At 40.5% G+C, this 19,954-nt stretch overlaps 1 protein-coding gene across 4 annotated transcripts in view; it reads right to left on the bottom strand.

Annotated features, from left to right (window-relative positions):
- The window catches only part of Dennd5b (DENN domain containing 5B), a 126,882-nt gene that overhangs the window by 87,310 nt on the left and 19,618 nt on the right, over positions 1 to 19,954 (bottom strand). For 2 of the 4 annotated variants that reach the window (XM_085687412.2, XM_085687413.2), the window contains 2 exons: positions 17,059 to 17,168; positions 4,703 to 5,369 (listed from right to left, as the gene is read on the bottom strand). In XM_085687412.2, the coding sequence (XP_085543538.1) occupies positions 4,703 to 5,369; positions 17,059 to 17,168 (777 nt within the window). Of the gene's footprint in view, positions 1 to 4,702; positions 5,396 to 17,058; positions 17,169 to 18,045; positions 18,067 to 19,954 lie in introns of those variants that run through there. The other 2 variants (XM_085687416.2, XM_085687415.2) reach the window with 2 other exon arrangements.

Genomic DNA, 19,954 nt, shown 5'->3' with positions numbered 1-19,954 from the left:
ACCGCTCGACAGGCAAAAAAAAAAAAAAAAAAGAAAGAAAGAAAAAAGAAAAAGGCTACTTGGTTTATGAATGGCAGCTCCAAAGCAAATGAACACACACTGTTTTAGAAGGTCACTACGACAACTGAGAAACTAAAAACCAATCGGCTCAGTGGATTGAATAAATCACGCAGTGTTTCTCAAGCAGCGATAAAAGAGCAGACATATGGTAAAGGTGTTTACTAACTCATGACTCTGTCATATGGTCAGATACATGGGCAGTATAAAATCAGACTATTAAAGGCATGCTTGCTTGCATAGGGTAGTCCCATACATCTATCACAATTGACTATGGGGGGGCCTTGAGTACCAGCCTCAGTACTCCCCACAGGGCTCAGAATTAAACGTCTGTGGCAGGCGAGGATCTGAGGGTAAAATAGATTAACTCAGGTATGTTACCTCTGTGTGTTCTTTATCATGCAAGAGGAGAAAGTGAAGTGAAAGAGCATGGAGAAGAAGAATAAGGGGAAGGAGAAGAAAGGAGAGTAAGGGAGGAAGGAGAAGTAGGCAGGAAAAGAAGAATAAAGAGTAATACTAAGAACTGATCCCATGAGGTTTCTAGTTTTTATAGACGTAGTTGGAAAATTCCATAGGCAAGGACAACGACACTATGACAAAGTGGTACTCGAGAGCAGGTGACCAGGCCCAGGAAAGAGTCAGCATTCAGGGACAGTACTGACATTCCAAACCACTAGATAGAGTTACTAACATCCCTGAATCCTGGATTCACCCTTTCTCCTCATCTAATCTCTTTGGTGATAACCAGCTTTGGGGTGGTCCAGATTTGTTTGTTAGCAAAGGTGGGGCATTCCTGCTCAGCACCTGTCTTCTATAGAAATTTCTGTGTGGTCTGTTAGCAGGTAATGTTAAGGAATTGATTCTATGTAAATTTGGCTGCTAGAACAAAGGGTGAATTCCTTCCTTTCAAGGTCTCCTGGTGTGTAGAAGTGGAGTAAGGTCACTCCACTGCCCTTGCAGAGGTTATACTGCTGAGGTGTTCTGGGAATGAATCCCATTTTGAAGGGAAGAACAATGGCTTCACAAGGTTTCCCCAGATATGACAGCGACTTTCTCAAAAGACATGTGTTTCCACAGCTCTGCACCGGGTTATTACATGTGGACATATGCGTACACACTTCCCGTGGATCTGCCTATTGGTCTGTCAGATGTGTATTCACTGTGTAGTCTTGTGGGTTCCAACAATAATAAATAAATATTATAGGCTTGAATAAAATCTTCCTTACCGCTTTAAAAACAGCACAAATAGGGCTAGACATGGTAACATACGCTTGTAACCCCAAGGTAGAGAAATGAGAGGTAGAGAAATGAGAATTAGGAGTTCAAGGTTATCCTCAGAGCTCAAAGCCAGCCAGGGCCACAAGAGACCCTATCTCAAAAAAAAAAAAAAAAAAAAAAAAAAAAAAAAAAAAAAAAAGCCATTCAGTAATGGCTCACACCACTTGGGAGGCAGAGGCAGAATTTGAGGCCAGCCTGGTCACATAGTTCGTTCCAGGACAGTTAGGGCTGTTACATAGAGAAACCCTGTCTGGAAAAACAACAACAAAAAGCAAACAAACAAAAAAGAGAAACAATTTTAACGACTCTAAGGTTAAGTTTAACATAAAATAGGACATGGAGATGTGCTCACTGGTAGAACACTTGCCTAACACGTTCAAGGCAACTCCCCACCCCCCAGCTCCCAAATCTAGTAATACTAAAATATTAGTTGGTTAAATTATATTGCTTTTTGGATCAAGGTCATGGAAACATAGCTTCTTTCTATCAAAATATTTGATTTGTTTTATGATTAATAAGCTATAACCAACAAACAAGGTCTACTTTGGCATGACTGCAATAAACAATGAAAAGACTTCCAACATTTTAAAAAAATCTCCAAGTAGCTTCTACTTTCCAACAACTAGTGACGGAGAAGAGTACTATGGGATGGCAGAGGAGCCCTGCAGAGGCACGGGAACAGGAACAAGAGCTGGTGTAGGCGGCAGTAACTGCTTATTTCTGTGAAGAACCAAAGGAGTACGTAAGCAAGACCCAAAAGTATTCTGGAGGTTTTAATTATTGGCACCAAAAGTCAGACACTGGTGTTTAAATTCTCCATCTTTTATATTTCCACTGTTCTTTTGAAAAGAGGATCATGTCCGGCTTCATGTAACCTTCAGACACTCTTCTGATATAAGGTACTAGGAAACAGTCTTGACTTCCTGGGTGCATTCTCTACTTAAAAATTTATAGCCATTGAAAAAAGATTGTGACAGAATTACTCTCTAGATAACACACTGAATCCATCTAAATAAACTGTGGATTAAAATTTTAAATCAGTTTAATGAACACTTTCATCATTGAAATCCATCTACTTAGAGTCGCTTTGGATTTCCATGCTAATTGTCTGGTTCTTAAGCACCTTTAAACTTGTATGGCATATATTTATCAATATGTAAGAAATGAAGTAGCAAATATACTTAAACCCCCTTACACAGAATCACAGAGGATGAACAAGGGCACCAGAGGGCAAATCAACATAAAGACTCTTTTAGAATGTGTTCATTTTAGTGTCTTTCTCTAAGGGGAGAGACATTATCAGTGTTAAAAACCACCAAAATTGCATCTACACAAAGCTGTCGTTTCATATTTTAGTATCATTTAGTATGATACAGTTATCATATAGTTGAAGAATGAGTAAGTAATTTAAAATAAGTATTGAGACGTAGGGAGGGGTTATATACAGGCCCAGGACAGTTAGCGACACAATGGATGGAAGCCTATATTTGGAACGACCCCATTATTTACTCACTTGTGCTACCTATCCCCTAGGCCTCAGTTTCCCCCTGGATAAAAGGAACATCACACTTAGTCTAAAAATTCTAGATAGGCCTTCTCATTTAACTTCCACAATTAATCAGGTGCGGGTGGCAAAAACATCCCAGAGATATGGGGGGGACTAAGACTTCTGAAAATTTAGTCAGTCACCTGCAGGGCTTATAGTTAATAAGGGACAGGCATTTATGACTTCTAAAACCAATACTGGTTAAACGTTTTAAAAAAGGTTATTTTCTTTTAGGTGTTTGAGCGCTTTGCTCGAATGTATGTCTGTGTTCCGTATGTGTGCCCGATGTCCTTGGAGATCAAAAGGTCTTAGATCCTGACTGGAGTTACAGGCAGTTGTGAGCTGCAACGTGAGTGTCGAGAATCAACCCAGGTCAGCTGCAGGACCAGCAAGAGTCCAGCTCTTAACCACTGACCCATTTCTTCACCATTTAAACATTTCTAATCCCAAAACCCGACACTGACAACTGACATTGCGCAACTCTCCAAGGCCACAACCTCTCCAGGGAAAAGAGTAACAAAGTGTCAAGCAGGTAATTAACAAGTATCAATGAGCACTAAGAAGGAGGGCAAAAGGAACAAAGACCCTAGATGGCCACTGCAGCACTCCCTGGTAACAAAGTGCAACACTGAGCATATTATCAAAAACATCATGTAGGATAAAGTGAGAAACCTCTGACGTTCTGTCAACACACAAATAGTGTCAATACACACAAGACGGGGAAGCATAAATACAGCCTGCTTGGCTCAGTTTCACTTATAATTTAAAATAGAAAAATAAAAAAATAAAGTGAAAAAATAAACATGACAGCAGCAGTAGGGAGACTGTTCCACAATTCTGCCAGCCTAAATACAAACTAGCAAAATGCTAATCCAGATATCTGTGCCATATTTTCCAAAGTTTCAACAGTGCACATGGCTAGTTTACAATTTCCAACAATTCAGTAGCTTTATGACATAACATCTCTACTTCTGTAAACTCATGTTCAGATGGAAAAAGGTATCCTAGTCTAGGCTCAATATCAGTCATTCACTAGTCAAATACTAGTGAAACAAAATTCAACTTGTTAGTATCTTAAGTAAATCTGTGTTGGGACACACTGAATAAAAGATACAATAAAGATAATATCGTTTGGGACTTGGAGGTGAAAAACACAATTACACACAACTCTTACAGATCTGTTGCTAGGTCTGGGGAGGCACATCTGTTTCCTACCTGCACAACTCTTTTTCACTCATAACTTTGGCAAATGTCCAAAGTTATCTGCCTCAGGAAGTTGCAGAGTAAACATTGCATTTATTACTTTCAAACGCCACCTGAATTTCCATGTAAAAGTTTGTCAATTTGTAAATAAAGAAACAGAGTCCAAACTGGGTGGTGGTAGCGCATGGAGGCAGAGACAGGTGGATCTCTGTGAGTTCAAGGCCAGTCTGGTCTACAAGAGCTAGTTCCAGGACAGTCAGGGCTGTTACACAGAGGAACCCTGTCTTGAAAAAATAAAAAGAAAGTCCACTAGTCACTGAGAGTGACAGGTTTCAATGCATCTAATGATTATATGTTGTGGATAAAGAGTTGTTTTCATTTAAAAATATAAACAAATAAATACACCCAAATTGGTCAACACAACAATTTCGATTCCTTCGTGTTTATCTCTGCAGTCACTGTCACTTCAAATAGAAACAAAACAGTTTTTCATCTCGCCCAAGCCTATTCTTTTATGTAAAACAGAAGAGACTTTAGGTCATTAACTGAATCCACAAGGAAATAGGTAGCGCAGGGCATGAGCACTTGCTTTAGAAAACCCGTGCCAAGGACACCTACCTTGTGAGTACAGAAGGATCTGCATCTCCAGAAGGACACAGGTAAACACTTGAACGAGGTTCTCTAATCCCAGGAGTTCAAAGGCCTCGCGGAGAGGGTAGTCAGAAAGAGGGAGTTCACTGGGCCCAGGCCTCTGGCAGATGACAGGCTCATAAACACCATAAAACTTCAGTGACCTCCCAGGAGGAGGAAGGGGTACCTCATAGAGAATATTATGGATGTAGCTCTCAAGGGGCAAGGGTGGTGGCTGCTGAGAGGTGACGGCCTTGTACAGTTGGAGGAGGAATTTCTTGCAGGCTTGCATGAAAGGCAGAGGTGTGATCAAGCATATACTTTTTGAAACATACAAGGTGTCTCTGTTGATGTCGTAAGAGTTGTATCGCTGGAGTTTCAAAAGAGAGGTTGCGTCTCCCTCGTCAATACTGCTTGCCAGCGAGTCCATACTGCAGGAGGATGAAGCGTACACACTACCATGCTGCTCAGCATTGTGCATCTGGTACAGCGTCTGCATCGCTGTACAGATCTGCTTACTTGTGACTTCTTCATAAAAAGTGAGAACAAAGCCGTAGGTGCGAGAACCATCTTCCCGGGTGATGATGAACGAGTGGAACTGGGGCTCTTTATTGTCAGCTTGTGTTCTGAACGACAGCCCTTGGGGCATGCACAGCTGTGGAGACAGGGGTACATGCATCACTTCAAAACAGAAAAAAAGGAAATTATTTTCTTTTTAACAGGATACAAAGGGTTAGTCTAACCCAGATTTAACTTTAGCGACAGTTTCAAATTAGAAACATAGTGTAATTCTTCATGTACACATAGATAAAATATTCTCAAAAGAAATAGATGTGGGGGGGCTGGAGATGGCTCAGTGGTTAAGAGCATTGCCTGCTCTTCCAAAGGTCCTGAGTTCAATTCCCGGCAACCACATGGTGGCTCACAACCATCTGTAATGAGGTCTGGTGCCTGCAGAATCCACACATATCCAGAATATTATATACATAATAAATAAATAAATATTTAAAAAAAAAGAAATAGATGTGGGGCTGACTTTGCTCAGCAGTTAAGGTGCTATCTCCAACTGCAAGTCTCAGCCCTGGTTCAACTCCTGGGACACACACAGTAAAAAGAGAACTGACGTCTACAAGTTATCATCTGACTTCTACATGCGTGCACACACACAAACAAAAGAATGTATTTTAAAAATAGATGTAAACATACGTGGAAAAATATTCACGGTGTGGGTATTACACAAAGAGGGCTTTATGAAGAAGGAGAAGAAGAGAGTCGGAGAGACTGCTCAGCAGGTAGAAGGGGTCGCTGTAAAGCTTGAGTTCTACCACCAGAGCCCACATGGTGGAGGGAGAAAGCTGTCTCCTGACTTCCACAGACAGACACACAGACAGACAGACACACGATGCACACAAAACCCCAACACTAAATACATGTAAAATATCTTTTAAATTCTAACAGAGAATGAGATCTTTGATTTTGATTCAGTAACTCAGTTAAAAAAAAAAAAAGCGCCCTGATCTTGAACAAGACTTGAAGACAACACGCTGGGACACCTTACAATCTCTGAGACAGGGTCTGTACAATCCTGGCTGGCGTGGAACTCCCAGTGTAGATCTCGGAATCCTGGAACTCAGATTCATCTACCTCGGCCTCCTGAGTACTAGGATTAAAGATGTGTGCCATCACGCCCAACTTTAAGTACTATTTTTATAGTAATTATAACAGTTTCATGGGGGGAGGTGAAGGCTATTTTGATTAGTGAAAAAGAACTTAATAAAAATAAAAACAAAAGTTATCCTATGCAGAACAGAAAATTAAGGAGACATGAGAAAAGAAAGGAGTCCCCATGCTCCAGAGTCTGAAGAATCTGTTAAGTGAAAAACAAGAAATCCAGCGTATGGGGCTGAAGTGATGGCTCAGCATTTAAGAGCACTGGGTTACTCTTCTAGAAGACCAGAATTTGATTTCCATTACCCATATGATAGATTACAACCATCTGCTCACTCCGGTTCCTGGTGATCCTAAGCCCTCTTCTGGCCTCCATTGGTACCAGTACCGCACAGCCATACATGTACGTAAAATACCCATGTACACAGAATCATTTCCCAAGCTGTAATCTGCCCAAGTTTGTCACAGTTCTCTCTCTCTGACCTCATTTTTAAGTTCTTCGGCAACCCTTTAGAGCTACAACTTCATACGATACCCAAAATGTACATTTGTCTTTCTTTTTCTTTTTTTTTTTGGGGGGCGGGAGGTTATACAGAGTCTCACTATGTAGCTCTGACTGTCCTAGAATTCTGTTCTCTCTGTAGACCAGGCTGGCCTCAAACTCACAGAAATCTGATAGGTTCTGCTTTTGCCTACTGAATGCTAGGATTAAAGGGGTACATCATCACACCCAGACACACTGGCTATTTTAAAGGTACTAAGTGTGATTCTCCCTTGAAAAGTTGATCTATTTTACCCTTTCCCTGAGTATCTCTATGTAAAAAAATCTCTTAATATATTCCAACTCTGCTCCATATAGACCAATCATGAAACTTTTTCTAAGGACAAAGTCAAGGATTCTAGGTTTTTGTGAGTGGAAATCTCTGAAAAGATGTGCTTCTGGTTGAAGGGTCCTGCAGATGCTGACATCACTTTTGCTATTTTGAACAGCAAAATAGGATGATACTTTATCCTAGAAAAATAAACTTTGAAAATGAAACCTTTTTATTTACTAAAACGGAAGGGTAAAACAACATATTTTCAATTATTCATAACAGAGATTTTAAAAGACCTAAATAAGGTTCATTTTGTGACAGATTATACTTCTCCTACAGAGTCAGATAACTATTTGAATCTCTGGACAACCAAATCTGTCACACTGACTCAACTCTACCGTATAGTGTGAAACACACAGAGGCTTGGGGTGGCTTTGGTCTAACATGACTGAATAAGAATAAACAGTTAATTTTTTTTCAATCCCTATAATAAAATTCACCAGCAGTGACAACTGATACAAATGATACAGATGACAAGGCTAAAAACGACAGCTCCACCTCTCACTGATACATAATGATACAGATGACAAGGCTAAAAACGACAGCTCCACCTCTGGTCACGTTCTGTAAGTTTTGAAGCAACAAATAAGAAACCAGGTGGCGACGGCCATGTCTGTGGCCTGCAGCATCACAGTGGACCACAAGGACATCATTTACAATGTGTCTTTCAACTTCCACAGGTACCAGAAGGCATCTGCTCCAGCAACTGACCAGAATGTTGAGGCTTAGCGGTACTTGACAAACGTCAGTGCCCGCAGGGAGAGGTGCTTCCCCTGTCTCAGGAAGGTCTGAGATAAAGCCAGGTGGAGACTGGCATTGCACTGCGAGATGAGAGACGCGCAGTGACCTGCATGGTGTGCCACACGGCGCATCCTGAATGTGGACAGGTTTTGGCTTCCTGTTCTCTTGACTGAACAGCTGCTGTGTGGGAAGAAATAGCAGGAGAATCAAGTGATAAACTGTGAAGATAGTCACTGGGTGAAGAGGACAAACTCTAGCAGACAGCAGAACGTCCATTACTGATGTGAAATTTGCTCCCATGCATATGGGTCTGACTCTAGCGACCTGCTCAGCAGATGGTGTAGGAAGAAGACGCGAGGCACCAGATGTTATGGATCCCAGCCAGCGCTCTGCAGAGTGAGAGCTCGTGTAAACTGAGCTGTAGCTGCGTCTCCTGGACCACTTCCAGCTACGGGAAGTGGCAGCACTAGTCCAGTCCACGCAATGGCCGAGGTTCGGGGGTTTGCTTTTGATTCTTTGGGTTTTATTACAGGGGTGCGCAATCACCGCCTGGATCAGAGTTTTTACTACAGCGAAAACACCACAAATAATGCAAAGCTGAAACTCTAATGACCATCACTGATCCTGTTCATGACATTGTATTTGCTTCAAATTTGGAAAGACCTTTCCACATTCTGGCAACAGCAACTAAAGAAATAAGAATTTTCACATTAAGACTTGTGAAGAAAGAGCTTACTTCTGGTGGGCCAATGTAATTTAAATCCAGACTGTGGCTCAGTTTGGTAATCATAATTCTCATGTCTGGCAGGTAAGCTAGACTATAGCAGGAACAGTACTGGCATCTTCAGGAGATGCCACTGTGTGAGGCTGTGGAAAGCTGGTCACATGGACAATCAGAAGTATCCTGAAGGGTAGTGGGGGCCCAGCAAATGGGAGTTCTCAGCCGAGAAACTCAGCATGTGGATCTTCTGCTACCTGAACACACAGCTGAGTACAGGCTGGGTACCTTTATTCACTGCTCGCTGCATGCATACAGGAATGGAAGGCAAACGCCTTTTCCCTTCCCCAGCACCACCTGAACTCTACCAAGACACATTAGCAGCTAAAAATATAGTGTATATAATTTCTTGCACTAGTCAGTTTGTCAGCACTATAAATGGAGAGACTTTTTGTTGAGATAACATTATCAAAATAATTTTTTGTTTTTTGATTCTTTTGAGACAGGGTTTCTTTGTAGCTTTGATGCCTGTCCTGGAATTAGCTCTTGTAGACCAGGCTGGCCTCAAACTCACAGAGATCTACCTGCCTCTGCCTCCCAAGTGCTGGGATTAAAGGCGTGTGCCACCACTGTCTGGCTGAGACAACATTACCAAAACAATTTTTTATAAGTGTTCTTGAAACTTGGGGTTAAAAACTAAAAAGATTGTTAATATCCTCATAAATAGTTGGGAGAAGGTAAAATACTTTATTCTTTTGGAAGAATTTAGGCATGTCTTTCATTTTCTAAAATAAGCTAAGATGATAGGTTTTTATAATTTTACTTTAAAACTGAATAAGTATTTTTCCTAGATTAAAACAACAACAACAAAAACCTGCCTGACTTGAAGCTGTCAGGCTGCTTGCAGATCAGATGGAGACACAGCATAGTGACAGGAAATCCTAGCTACATGTCCAGCATAGGAAACAGACCTGCGAGGAAGTCTTCTGATAGCCCTCTAGTCTGTAAACCATTCCAGTGGGAGTGCAGTCTGACAAACCTACCCAAATCATAGATTTCTATGCCAACTATGTTCCTTATTATTTACTGTTTGTAAAACATCTCTTATGTGGTCAGGCTAGTTATGTGGCCATCAGTGGTCTTGACTTACTGAGCCTCCTAGCTCTACCTCCCCAGGTGCTACAAGTAAAGGCCTGCTACCATGCCTGGCTCTCTGTATCTTTTTAAAAAGGATTTATTTTTTATTTTATGTGTACAAGTGTTTTGCTTTTATATATGTATGTATACCATGTACCTGCCTGGTACCTCAGAAAGCCTAAACAGAGTGCCAGGTCCCCTGGAACTGGAGTTACAGACAGTTATGAGCTGCTTCATTGGATGTGAAAAGTAAACACGGGTCTTCTATAAGAGCAGCAAGCGCTCTTAATTGAGGAGACATGTCTTTATCTCCCCAAAGCTTCTCTTTTCATATCAAGTGGGCAGGATGGAAATGTAGTGACATGCAAAGACACTACTTTTAAAAAGGTCAAATTTAATTTTTTTGTTTTCATGTTTTTGTTGTTTTTATTATTATTTTTGTTTTTGTTTGTTGATAGATACGTATTCCAGTCTGATCATGAACCTTCTATGTAGCCAGCCAAGAATGAACTTGAATTCCTGATCCTTCAGCCTCCATCTTCCAAGCGCTAAGGTTATGTCACTATGCAGGCTAAGACTTAAGTTTATTGACAGGATTTCCTACCATCCAAACCAGAGAATCAAAGCTCACAATTTTTTTTTGAAAAGTGGCCAGCTATTCAGTTAAGGGTTTGTAGCTTTCTTGAGCACACATTCAAACATTTATAAGGAAAGCTTGCCAAAAGTTGTATTCAAATGAAGAAAGACTTCCTATGGCACAGATAACAGATGTAAGTGTAAGAATTTTTCTTAAACACTTTTCTACAAACTAAAAAGGCAAAATTTGTATTTCTAATTCTGGGAATCGTGAATTGGAAAATATGATGAATTACATAAATTACCAGTAACAAAGACATATCTCTCGGACAACAGGAGAGATAAATCACAATGTGCTCACCATGGCTCTTAAGTCTCTTGTTAACCAACAATATTGTTATTTACTAACAATGTCCTCTTCAACTAACAATAAGATAACTAAAAATAAGATGTGTCTTATACCCAAACACTGGACAATGCTAGCCATACCCTTCTTCTAGGATGAGTGACCACGGGTACTTAATTATCTCACCTTCTGGGCAGTTTGGCTAGAATTTTATTGAATTTATTTTTTCCATTTATTTATCTATTTGCTTGGGTGGTATTTTCACAGAATTTTATGTCGTCCTGGCTGGATTTTAACTTATGAGTAGATGAGGGTGATAATAAACCCTACTGCCTCTACTTCTTAAGTGCTGGGATTACATTTTTTGACTTGAGTTTTAGCAATTCCCCTTTCCAAATTCTATAATTCTAACACCCCATATCCTTTTCAAAAAAAGAGATTTATTTATTTATTATGTATAATAATAAATAATAAGAAAGTGTTTTGTCTGTCTGTTTGCTGGCCAGAAGAGGGCACCAGATCTCATTACAGATAGCTGTGAGCCACGATATGGTTGCTGGGAATTGAACTCAGGACCTCTACAAGAGCAGTCAGTGCTCTTAACCTCTGAGTCATCTCTCTAGCCCCCTCCATATCCTTTTTATTAGTCAATGAGAGAAAATTATTCAGAAAACCCAATGGGATAGCTCAGTTTGCTCTACTTCCTTCCCTTCTTTCTTTAGTAAACAATTATTTCATGCTGTATATTGCATGAAACTTAGAAAAGAAATATGAAAATAATTCCTTCCTTCAGACATCTAAGTCTAGGAGGAAAGACAGACCTAGTATTAAGCTGCTATGGTGTGTGATCAAGATGCTCTAGGAGTGAGAAGAGATGTGTGCAGTGGACAGCACAGGAGAAAGAAGAGATGTGTGCAGTGAGTATCTCAGGAGCAAGAAGAGACGTGTGCAGCGGACAGCACAGGAGCGAGAAGAGATGTGTGCAGTGGATATCACAGGAGCGAGGAGATGTGTGCAGTGAATATCTCAGGAGCAAGAAGAGATGTGTGCAGTGGACAGCAAAGGAGCAAGAAAAGATGTGTGCAGTGGAAGTACAGGAGCAAGAAGAGATGTGTGCAGTGGACAGCACAGGAGCAAGAAAAGATGTGTGCAGTGGAAGTACAGGAGCAAGAAGAGATGTGTGCAGTGGACAGCACAGGAGCAAGAAGAGATGTGTGCAGTGGATATCACAGGAGCAAGATGTATGCAGTGAGTATCTCAGAAGCAAGAAGAGACGTGTGCAGTGGACAGCACAGGAGCGAGAAGAGATGTGTGCAGTGGATATCACAGGAGCGAGGAGATGTGTGCAGTGAATATCTCAGGAGCAAGAAGAGATGTGTGCAGTGGACAGCAAAGGAGCAAGAAAAGATGTGTGCAGTGGATATCTCAGGAGCAAGAAGAGATGTGTGCAGTGGACAGCAAAAGAGTGAGAAGAGATGTGTGCAGTGGACAGCACAGGAGCAAGAAAAGATGTGTGCAGTGGACAGCACAGGAGCGAGGAGATGTGTGCAGTGGAAGTACAGGAGCAAGAAGAGATATTTGCAAAAGAACACTGACTAAGACAGGAGAGAGGGTTTCCTCTGGCTTACCATGTAAGAGGGGCTGCAGACCACCATGGAAAGAAGGCATGTGATAGTGGGAGCATGAGGTGGCTGATCACCTTGTATACACCATCAGGAAGCAGAGAAAGAGAAATCCAGGTGCTCAGCTTGCTTTCTCTCTCTCACTTTTACATACCTAGAGGTGTGTCTCCTTAGTGATCCCAAACCCAGATAAGCTGACACTCAAAGATTAACCCTCACAATGCAATGTGAAAACAACATACCTGAAAAGTACCTGGTAGGCACCTACTAAATAATTTCCTTTCCTTACAATCAGGGCATAATGGAATCTTTTATGGTTATCTATTTATTTATTTAGGTCCTACCTGTGAAAGTCTTAAGAACTACATCTATCACAGATCTCAATCTGCTCTCAATAGTTTCTGTTTCCATCTTATCTAATTTCTTATTTGTTCACTTTGGGTCTTTGAATTATGTTTGCTATAGAGTGATGAGGGTCTACAGTACGGCAGGACCTTAAGTAGGGTGCTGCCTAGAATGCCAAAAACTATTACCTTCCCCCAATGGTGTAGGAAGTCCTTCTGTATTTGTGTTGCTTTCATTGGTTGAATAAAGAAACTGCCTTGGCCTTTTGATAGGGCAGAACTTAGATAGGCAGGGAGGACAGAACTGAATTCTGGGAGAGAGAAATTAGAGAGAGAGAGAAAGCCGCCATGGAGCCAGCTGCCAGGTCAGACATGCTGAATCTTTCCCGGTAAGCCACGACCTCGTGGTGAAATACAGATTATTAGAAATGGGTTAAATCAAGATGTGAGAGTTAGCCAATAAGAGGCTAGAGCTAAGGGCCAGGCAGTGTTTAAATGAATACAGTTTCTGTGTGATTATTTCGGGTGTAAGCTAGCGGGGTGGCTGGGACAACAAGCAGGCCCTTCCCAAGAATCTCAAAGGAGAATTTCTTTCAAAAATGTATGTGTTATTGTTGTTTGCATGCACATATGGTGCATGCAGTGTTGGTTAAGTAAGCGCATGTGTTTTGAAGTCAGAAGACAACTTTCAGGAGTCGGATCTGAGACTGAGCTCCTGTCACCAGTTGACATCAAGCACTTCTACCCACCAAGCCATCTTACCAACCAAGGGAACTTTCAGTCACTGCTGAGTAACACACTGTCTGGATTCAAATGCTTTATACGCAAATTCCTATCAATGTTTAAATGATGCATTTTTTTCTCATCACTTTTTTTACTGATATTTTATTAAGCTCTACATTTTTCTCTGCTCCTCTCCCTGCCTCTCCCCTCCCCTTCAACCCTCCCACAAGGTCTCCTTGCTCCCAATTTACTCAGGATATCTTCTCTTTTTCTACTTTCTACTTCCCATATAGATTATATCTATGTAAGTCTCTCTTAGTGTCCACATTGTTGTCTAAGTTTTCTGGAATTGTGGTTTCTAGGCTGGATTTCCTTGCTTTATGTTTAAAAAACACCAGTGAGTGAGTACATATGATAATTGTCTTTCTATGTCTGGGTTACCTCACTCAAAATAATATTTTCTAGCTCCATCCATTTTTCTGCAAAATTCAAGATGTTATTATTTTTTTCTGCTGTGTAGTACTCCATTGTGTAAATGTACCACATTTTTCTTATCCATTCTTCAATCGAGGGGCATTTAGGTTGTTTCCACATTCTGGCTATGACAAACAAAGCTGCTATGGACATAGTTGAGCACATATCCTTGTGGCACGATTGAATATCTGAGGAAGGTTGTTTCCTAATTTTCTGAGAAATCGCCACACTGACATCAAAAGGGGTTGTACCAGCTTGCATTCCCACCAGCAATGCAGAAGTGTTCCCTTTTCCCCACAACCTCTCCAGCATAAGTTGTCATCAGTGTTTTTGATCTTGGCCATTCTTACAGGTGTAAGATGGAATCTCAGAGTTGTTTTGATTAGCATTTCTCTGATGACTAAGGATGTTGTACATTTCCTTAAGAGTCTTTCATCCATTTTAGATTCCTCTGTTGAGAGTTCTCTGTTTAGGTCTGTACTCCATTTTTTTTTATTGGATTATGTGTTCTTTTGGTGTCCAATTTCTTGAGTTCTTTGTATATTTTGGAGATCAGACCTCTGTCTGATGTGGGGTTGGTGAAGATCTTTTCCCATTCTGTAGGCTGCTGTTTTGTCTTTTGTCTGTGTTCTTTGCTTTACAGAAGCTTTTCAGTTTTAGGAAGTCCCATTTACTAATTGTTTCTCTCAATGTCTGTGCTGCTGGGGTTATATTTAGGAAGTGGTTCCCTGTGCCAATGCGTTCAAGTGTATTTCCCACTTTCTATGAGGTTCATTGTGGCTGGCTTTATGTTGAGGTCTTTGATCCATTTAGACTTGAGTTTTGTGTATGGTGATAGATATGGGTCTAATTTCATTCTTCTATATGTTGATATTCAGTTATGCCAGCATCGCTTGTTAAATATGCTTTTTTTTCCTATTTGATATTTTTTGCTTCTTTATCAAAGATCAGGTGTTCGAAGATGTGTATATTAATATCCAGTTCCACTGGTCCTCCTGTCTTTTCTTATGCCAATACCAGGCTGTTTTCAGTACTGTAGCTCTGTTGTAGAGTTTGAAGTCAGGGATTGTGATACCTTCAGAAGTTATTTTATTGTACAGAATTGTTTTGGCTATCCTGGGTTTTTTGTTTTTCCATATGAAACTGAGTACCATTCTTTCAAGGTCTTTGAAGAATTTTGCTGGGATTTTGCTGGGCATTGTGTTGAATCTGTTTAAATGATGTATTTAAGTTCCTTTCCAGTCCAGGTATGGTGGTGACAGCACTTGAGAGGCTGAGGCAGAAAGACTGCCAAAATCACAAGGCTGTCTGGGCTACAGTGAAATCCTGTCTACTGAAGAAAAAAAAAACTATTGGTAAGATGGCTCAATGGGTAAAAAGATACTTATGACCGAACCTGACAACTGAGTTTGGTCACCAGGATATACATGGCAGAAAGAGAAAACTGACTCTTCCTAGTTGTCTTCTGTTTACACAGGCATAACCGAGCCCACGAACACATACAGTGTAAAAGTTCCTTTCCATCTTCATGATGCCTGTGAAAAACGACAATACAAACCCACCACACATTATTCCTTGATATATGGGAACATATTGTGCTCCATCCCTCAAGCAGATGGTTCATCCCTGTTTACCAAGCGTCTATGTATTGATAGAAACCCAAAACAGCTTCACAGTAGGAAATAAAATGGACTTGAGGTTCTGTATTCCTAACAAGTAATATACTGTGATAACTGCTGTGGAAAACCTGAGAAAGTATCTTCTCTGAGTCTCAGCTTCCCCATCTGTAAAAGATAGACAGTATTATATTTCTAGGGGGTCTGTGCAGAGAGGGCTTGGTGTTTAAGAGCATCTGATATTCTTCCAGAGGACCTGAACTGACCCTCTAAGTCCAGGTCCAGTGGGGTCTGGGGTCTGATGCCCTCTGGCCTCTGTGGACACTCATACACATGTATGTGTGATGCCCTCGTCTGGCCTCTGTGGACACTCCTCATACACATGTATGTGTGATGTCCTCGTCTGGCCTCTGTGGACACTCATACACATGTATGTGTGATGCCCTCGTCTGGCCTCTGTGGACACTCATACACATGTATGTGTGATGCCCTCGTCTGGCCTCTGTGGACACTCCTCATACACATGTATGTGTGATGCCCTCGTCTGGCCTCTGTGGACACTCATACACATGTATGTGTGATGCCCTCGTCTGGCCTCTGTGGACACTCATACACATGTATGTGTGATGCCCTCGTCTGGCCTCTGTGGACACTCCTCATACACATGTATGTGTGATGCCCTCGTCTGGCCTCTGTGGACACTCCTCATACACATGTATGTGTGATGCCCTCGTCTGGCCTCTGTGGACACTCATACACATGTATGTGTGATGCCCTCGTCTGGCCTCTGTGGACACTCATACACATGTATGTGTGATGCCCTCGTCTGGCCTCTGTGGACACTCATACACATGTATGTGTGATGCCCTCGTCTGGCCTCTGTGGACACTCATACACATGTATGTGTGATGCCCTCGTCTGGCCTCTGTGGACACTCATACACATGTATGTGTGATGCCCTCGTCTGGCCTCTGTGGACACTCATACACATGTATGTGTGATGCCCTCGTCTGGCCTCTGTGGACACTCATACACATGTATGTGTGATGCCCTCGTCTGGCCTCTGTGGACACTCATACACATGTATGTGTGATGCCCTCGTCTGGCCTCTGTGGACACTCATACACATGTATGTGTGATGCCCTCGTCTGGCCTCTGCGGACACTCCTCATACACATGTATGTGTGATGTCCTCATCTGGCCTCTGTGGACACTCATACACATGTAGGTGTGATGCCCTCGTCTGGCCTCTGTGGATACTCCTCATACACATGTATGTGTGATGCCCTTGTCTGACCTCTGTGGACACTCATACACATGAAGCACACAAAAAGTAGACATGTACATTAAAAAATAAAATCTTAAAAATACTATTATCACAGAATTTAAAGGATTAATTGTATTATATAATACAGACATTTAAATAAGACGTTTATCATTTATATTCTAATAAAATAAAAAGAATGCTAAACAAATAGGAGAGAAAAAGAAAAAAAAACTATACCATGTTCACTGCATCTTGATCAAAAGGGTTCCATTCTATGCTCTGAGGATAGTGGGCCAGAACTTTCGATTTGAACGTTCTTCTCAAAGGACTCTGGTCAAAATTTTCACCTACAACAAATAATTAATAATCAATGAATAAATGGAACTTAAAAAACAAAATAATTTAAAAAATATTTCCTATATGTATAAAATTTTTTTTTGAGACAGAGTTTCTCTGTATAGCCCTGACTGTCCCAAAACTTGCTCTATAGAGCAGGATGGCCTCAAACTCAGAAGTCTCCCTGCCTCTGCTCAGTGCTGGGATTAAAGGTATGTGATACCGTGCCTGGCTAATATACATGCATATTTTTAAAAACATTTATTGATTATACTTAATAACCTAATTTGAAAACTATTGTCAACTGAGGAACTATAAATAAAAAGTCTGCACTCAGGAGGCAGAGGCAGCAGGTGGATCTCTGTAAATTCTAGATAGTGAAAATCCCAGGCTACTCAAGGTTACATTGAAAGACTTAGTCTTAAAAACTCAAAAAAGAAATAGTAAATAAAAATTTAAAAAATAAAAGACAAAGAAAAAGAAACCTGTACTTAAAAAAACTTTAGAATTAGAATTTTTTGTTTGCTTGTTTTGGTTTTTTTTTTTTTTTTTTTTTTGAGACAGTTTCTCTGTGTAGCTTTGGCTGTCCTGGAACTCACTTTGTAGACCAGGCTGGTCTTGAACTCACTGAGATCCACCTGCCTTTGCTTCCCAAGTGCTGGGATTAAAGGCATGCGCCGCCACCACCTGGACTAGAATCTAAATTTTAAAATCTCATCTATATTTAACACTAAAAATCAAAATATGCTAATAGTATTGGTGCATGTAATTATTATACTCATTTCAACACAAGATGATAAAAATGTATACAGAAACACTTCACTGAAGAAATCTTGATTAAACTTGACTTAAACTGATGGTTATGATAGTGAAGCTTTATACACAAACCCAATGTTGCAGTGCAGAGTAGACGATTTTGTTTAAGTTGCCACACAAGGGTCTGACAGACAGGGTTTTACATATAGGCTTTCAGTGACCAAATCAGCAAAACCAGAAACATCATTGCTGGGCTGTCTAATGGATAAAATACATTAAATACATTAACTTTTTAAAGAAATAAGTAATTCTATACCCAAGTTGTCATCTGCCAATTTCTAGAAAGGTAACAGTAGAAAATAAAACTCTATGCTACATAGGGGTGGTACACATCTTTAATCCCAGTACTTGAGAGGCAGAGGCATGTGACTCTCTAAATTCAAGGCCAGCTTGGTCTACAGACTAAGTTCCAGGATTGCCTGGATTTCATAGAGAAACCCTGCCTTGAACCACCTCCCCCAGAAAAAAATCAGTGAGAGTAATCAGACTTGTTTGTCATCTCCATAAGACTGTTACCCCCAAATAGCTTAGTTTCATAAAATAGCTCGATTCAGATGGATCTTAAATACTCAATGTCAAAAAGTTAGTATCAAGGGATTAGAGGACCTCAAAGGAATTTCACCATTTCCTGTGTTTTCCTTTCTTTTCTTTGGTCTTTTTGAGACCATTACCTGCTCTAGCTGTCCTGGTATCTATCTGTCTCTGCCTCCTGAGTGCTGGGATTAAAGACCCGGATGCTTTCTACTTTTTAGTTCTAATTAAGTACAAACTACAATTTTAGAAAGATATAAATGTAATTTACCAGTATTTGCACAGTTAGAAGAATCACAAAGCAGTCAGATTTAGAAGTGGCACTAACGTCTTTTTAAGACTTGACTCAGTTTCCACTTGGGATAAAAATATGAAAAGATACTAAAACAGCCTTGAGTTGTGTAAGTTTTAAAAACTCACATAAGGGAAATGTTACACACTAATACCTTGTTGGAAACAATATTAAATATATAGGAACTTTTATGAATAAAGCACATAATTTAAATGTATTTACTGAAAACAACTGAAGTATGGCTTCTAATTGAAGACCTTAACAAAGGTCATTTTCTTTGGATTCTCCTGTATGGTTCTAGTATGCAGTTCCATATTCTAAGAGTTGAGAGCTTCTACTTCCAGGAGAGAAACTGCTAAAGGCACGCCAAAAGTCGGTGTGATTTTTCAAGCCTATAATTCCAGTAGTTAGTTGAGAGGCAGAGGCATGAAGATCACTGTGAATCATTGGCCAACTTGGGCTACATAGTGAATTCCAGGCCAGCCTAGGCTACAGAGTTGAGTTCTTTCTCAATAAATAAACAGACAGACAAATAAATAAATGCTTTAAGAAATTTATCAATTTGTATGCCTTACTCCTAGGTTACCTCATGACCAAAAGTTGAGATAAATGTTAACCTGTCCGTGAGTCAATGTGAATGAGGAACACAGGATTCAGGATTTAAAATTGTTGACTTCTGGATTAAATGATGTTCTTAAGCTGATACTAGATGTTTGTGTGAACAGTAATGTAGTAGAAGAAGCGGGCTGCATCCCAGCTAGCTTAACCCCCGAAATAACCACACAGAAACTGTATTAATTAAATTACTGTCTGGGGGGCTGGAGAGATGGCTCAGTGGTTAAGAGCATTGCCTGCTCTTCCAAAGTTCCTGAGTTCAATTCCCAGCAACCACATGGTGGCTCACAACCATCTGTAATGAGATCTGGTGCCCTCTTCTGGTCTGCAGACATACACACAGAATATTGTATACATAATAAATAAATAAATATTTAAAAAAAAATAAATTACTGTCTGGCCCATTAGCCCTAGCCTCTTACTAGCTAACTCTTACATCTTGATTTAACCCATTTCTATTAAATCTGTGTATCACCATGTGACTGTGGCTTACCAGCAAGATTCTAACCTAGAATAGAATTAGATTCTATTCTAATCTATCTC

The sequence above is a fragment of the Myodes glareolus genome, chromosome 3 (genome assembly GCF_982192425.1).
Source record: "Myodes glareolus chromosome 3, mMyoGla1.1, whole genome shotgun sequence".
In the NCBI taxonomy this organism is placed as follows: Eukaryota; Metazoa; Chordata; class Mammalia; order Rodentia; family Cricetidae; genus Myodes; species Myodes glareolus.
This window is presented reverse-complemented; position numbering and strand designations above follow the sequence as displayed.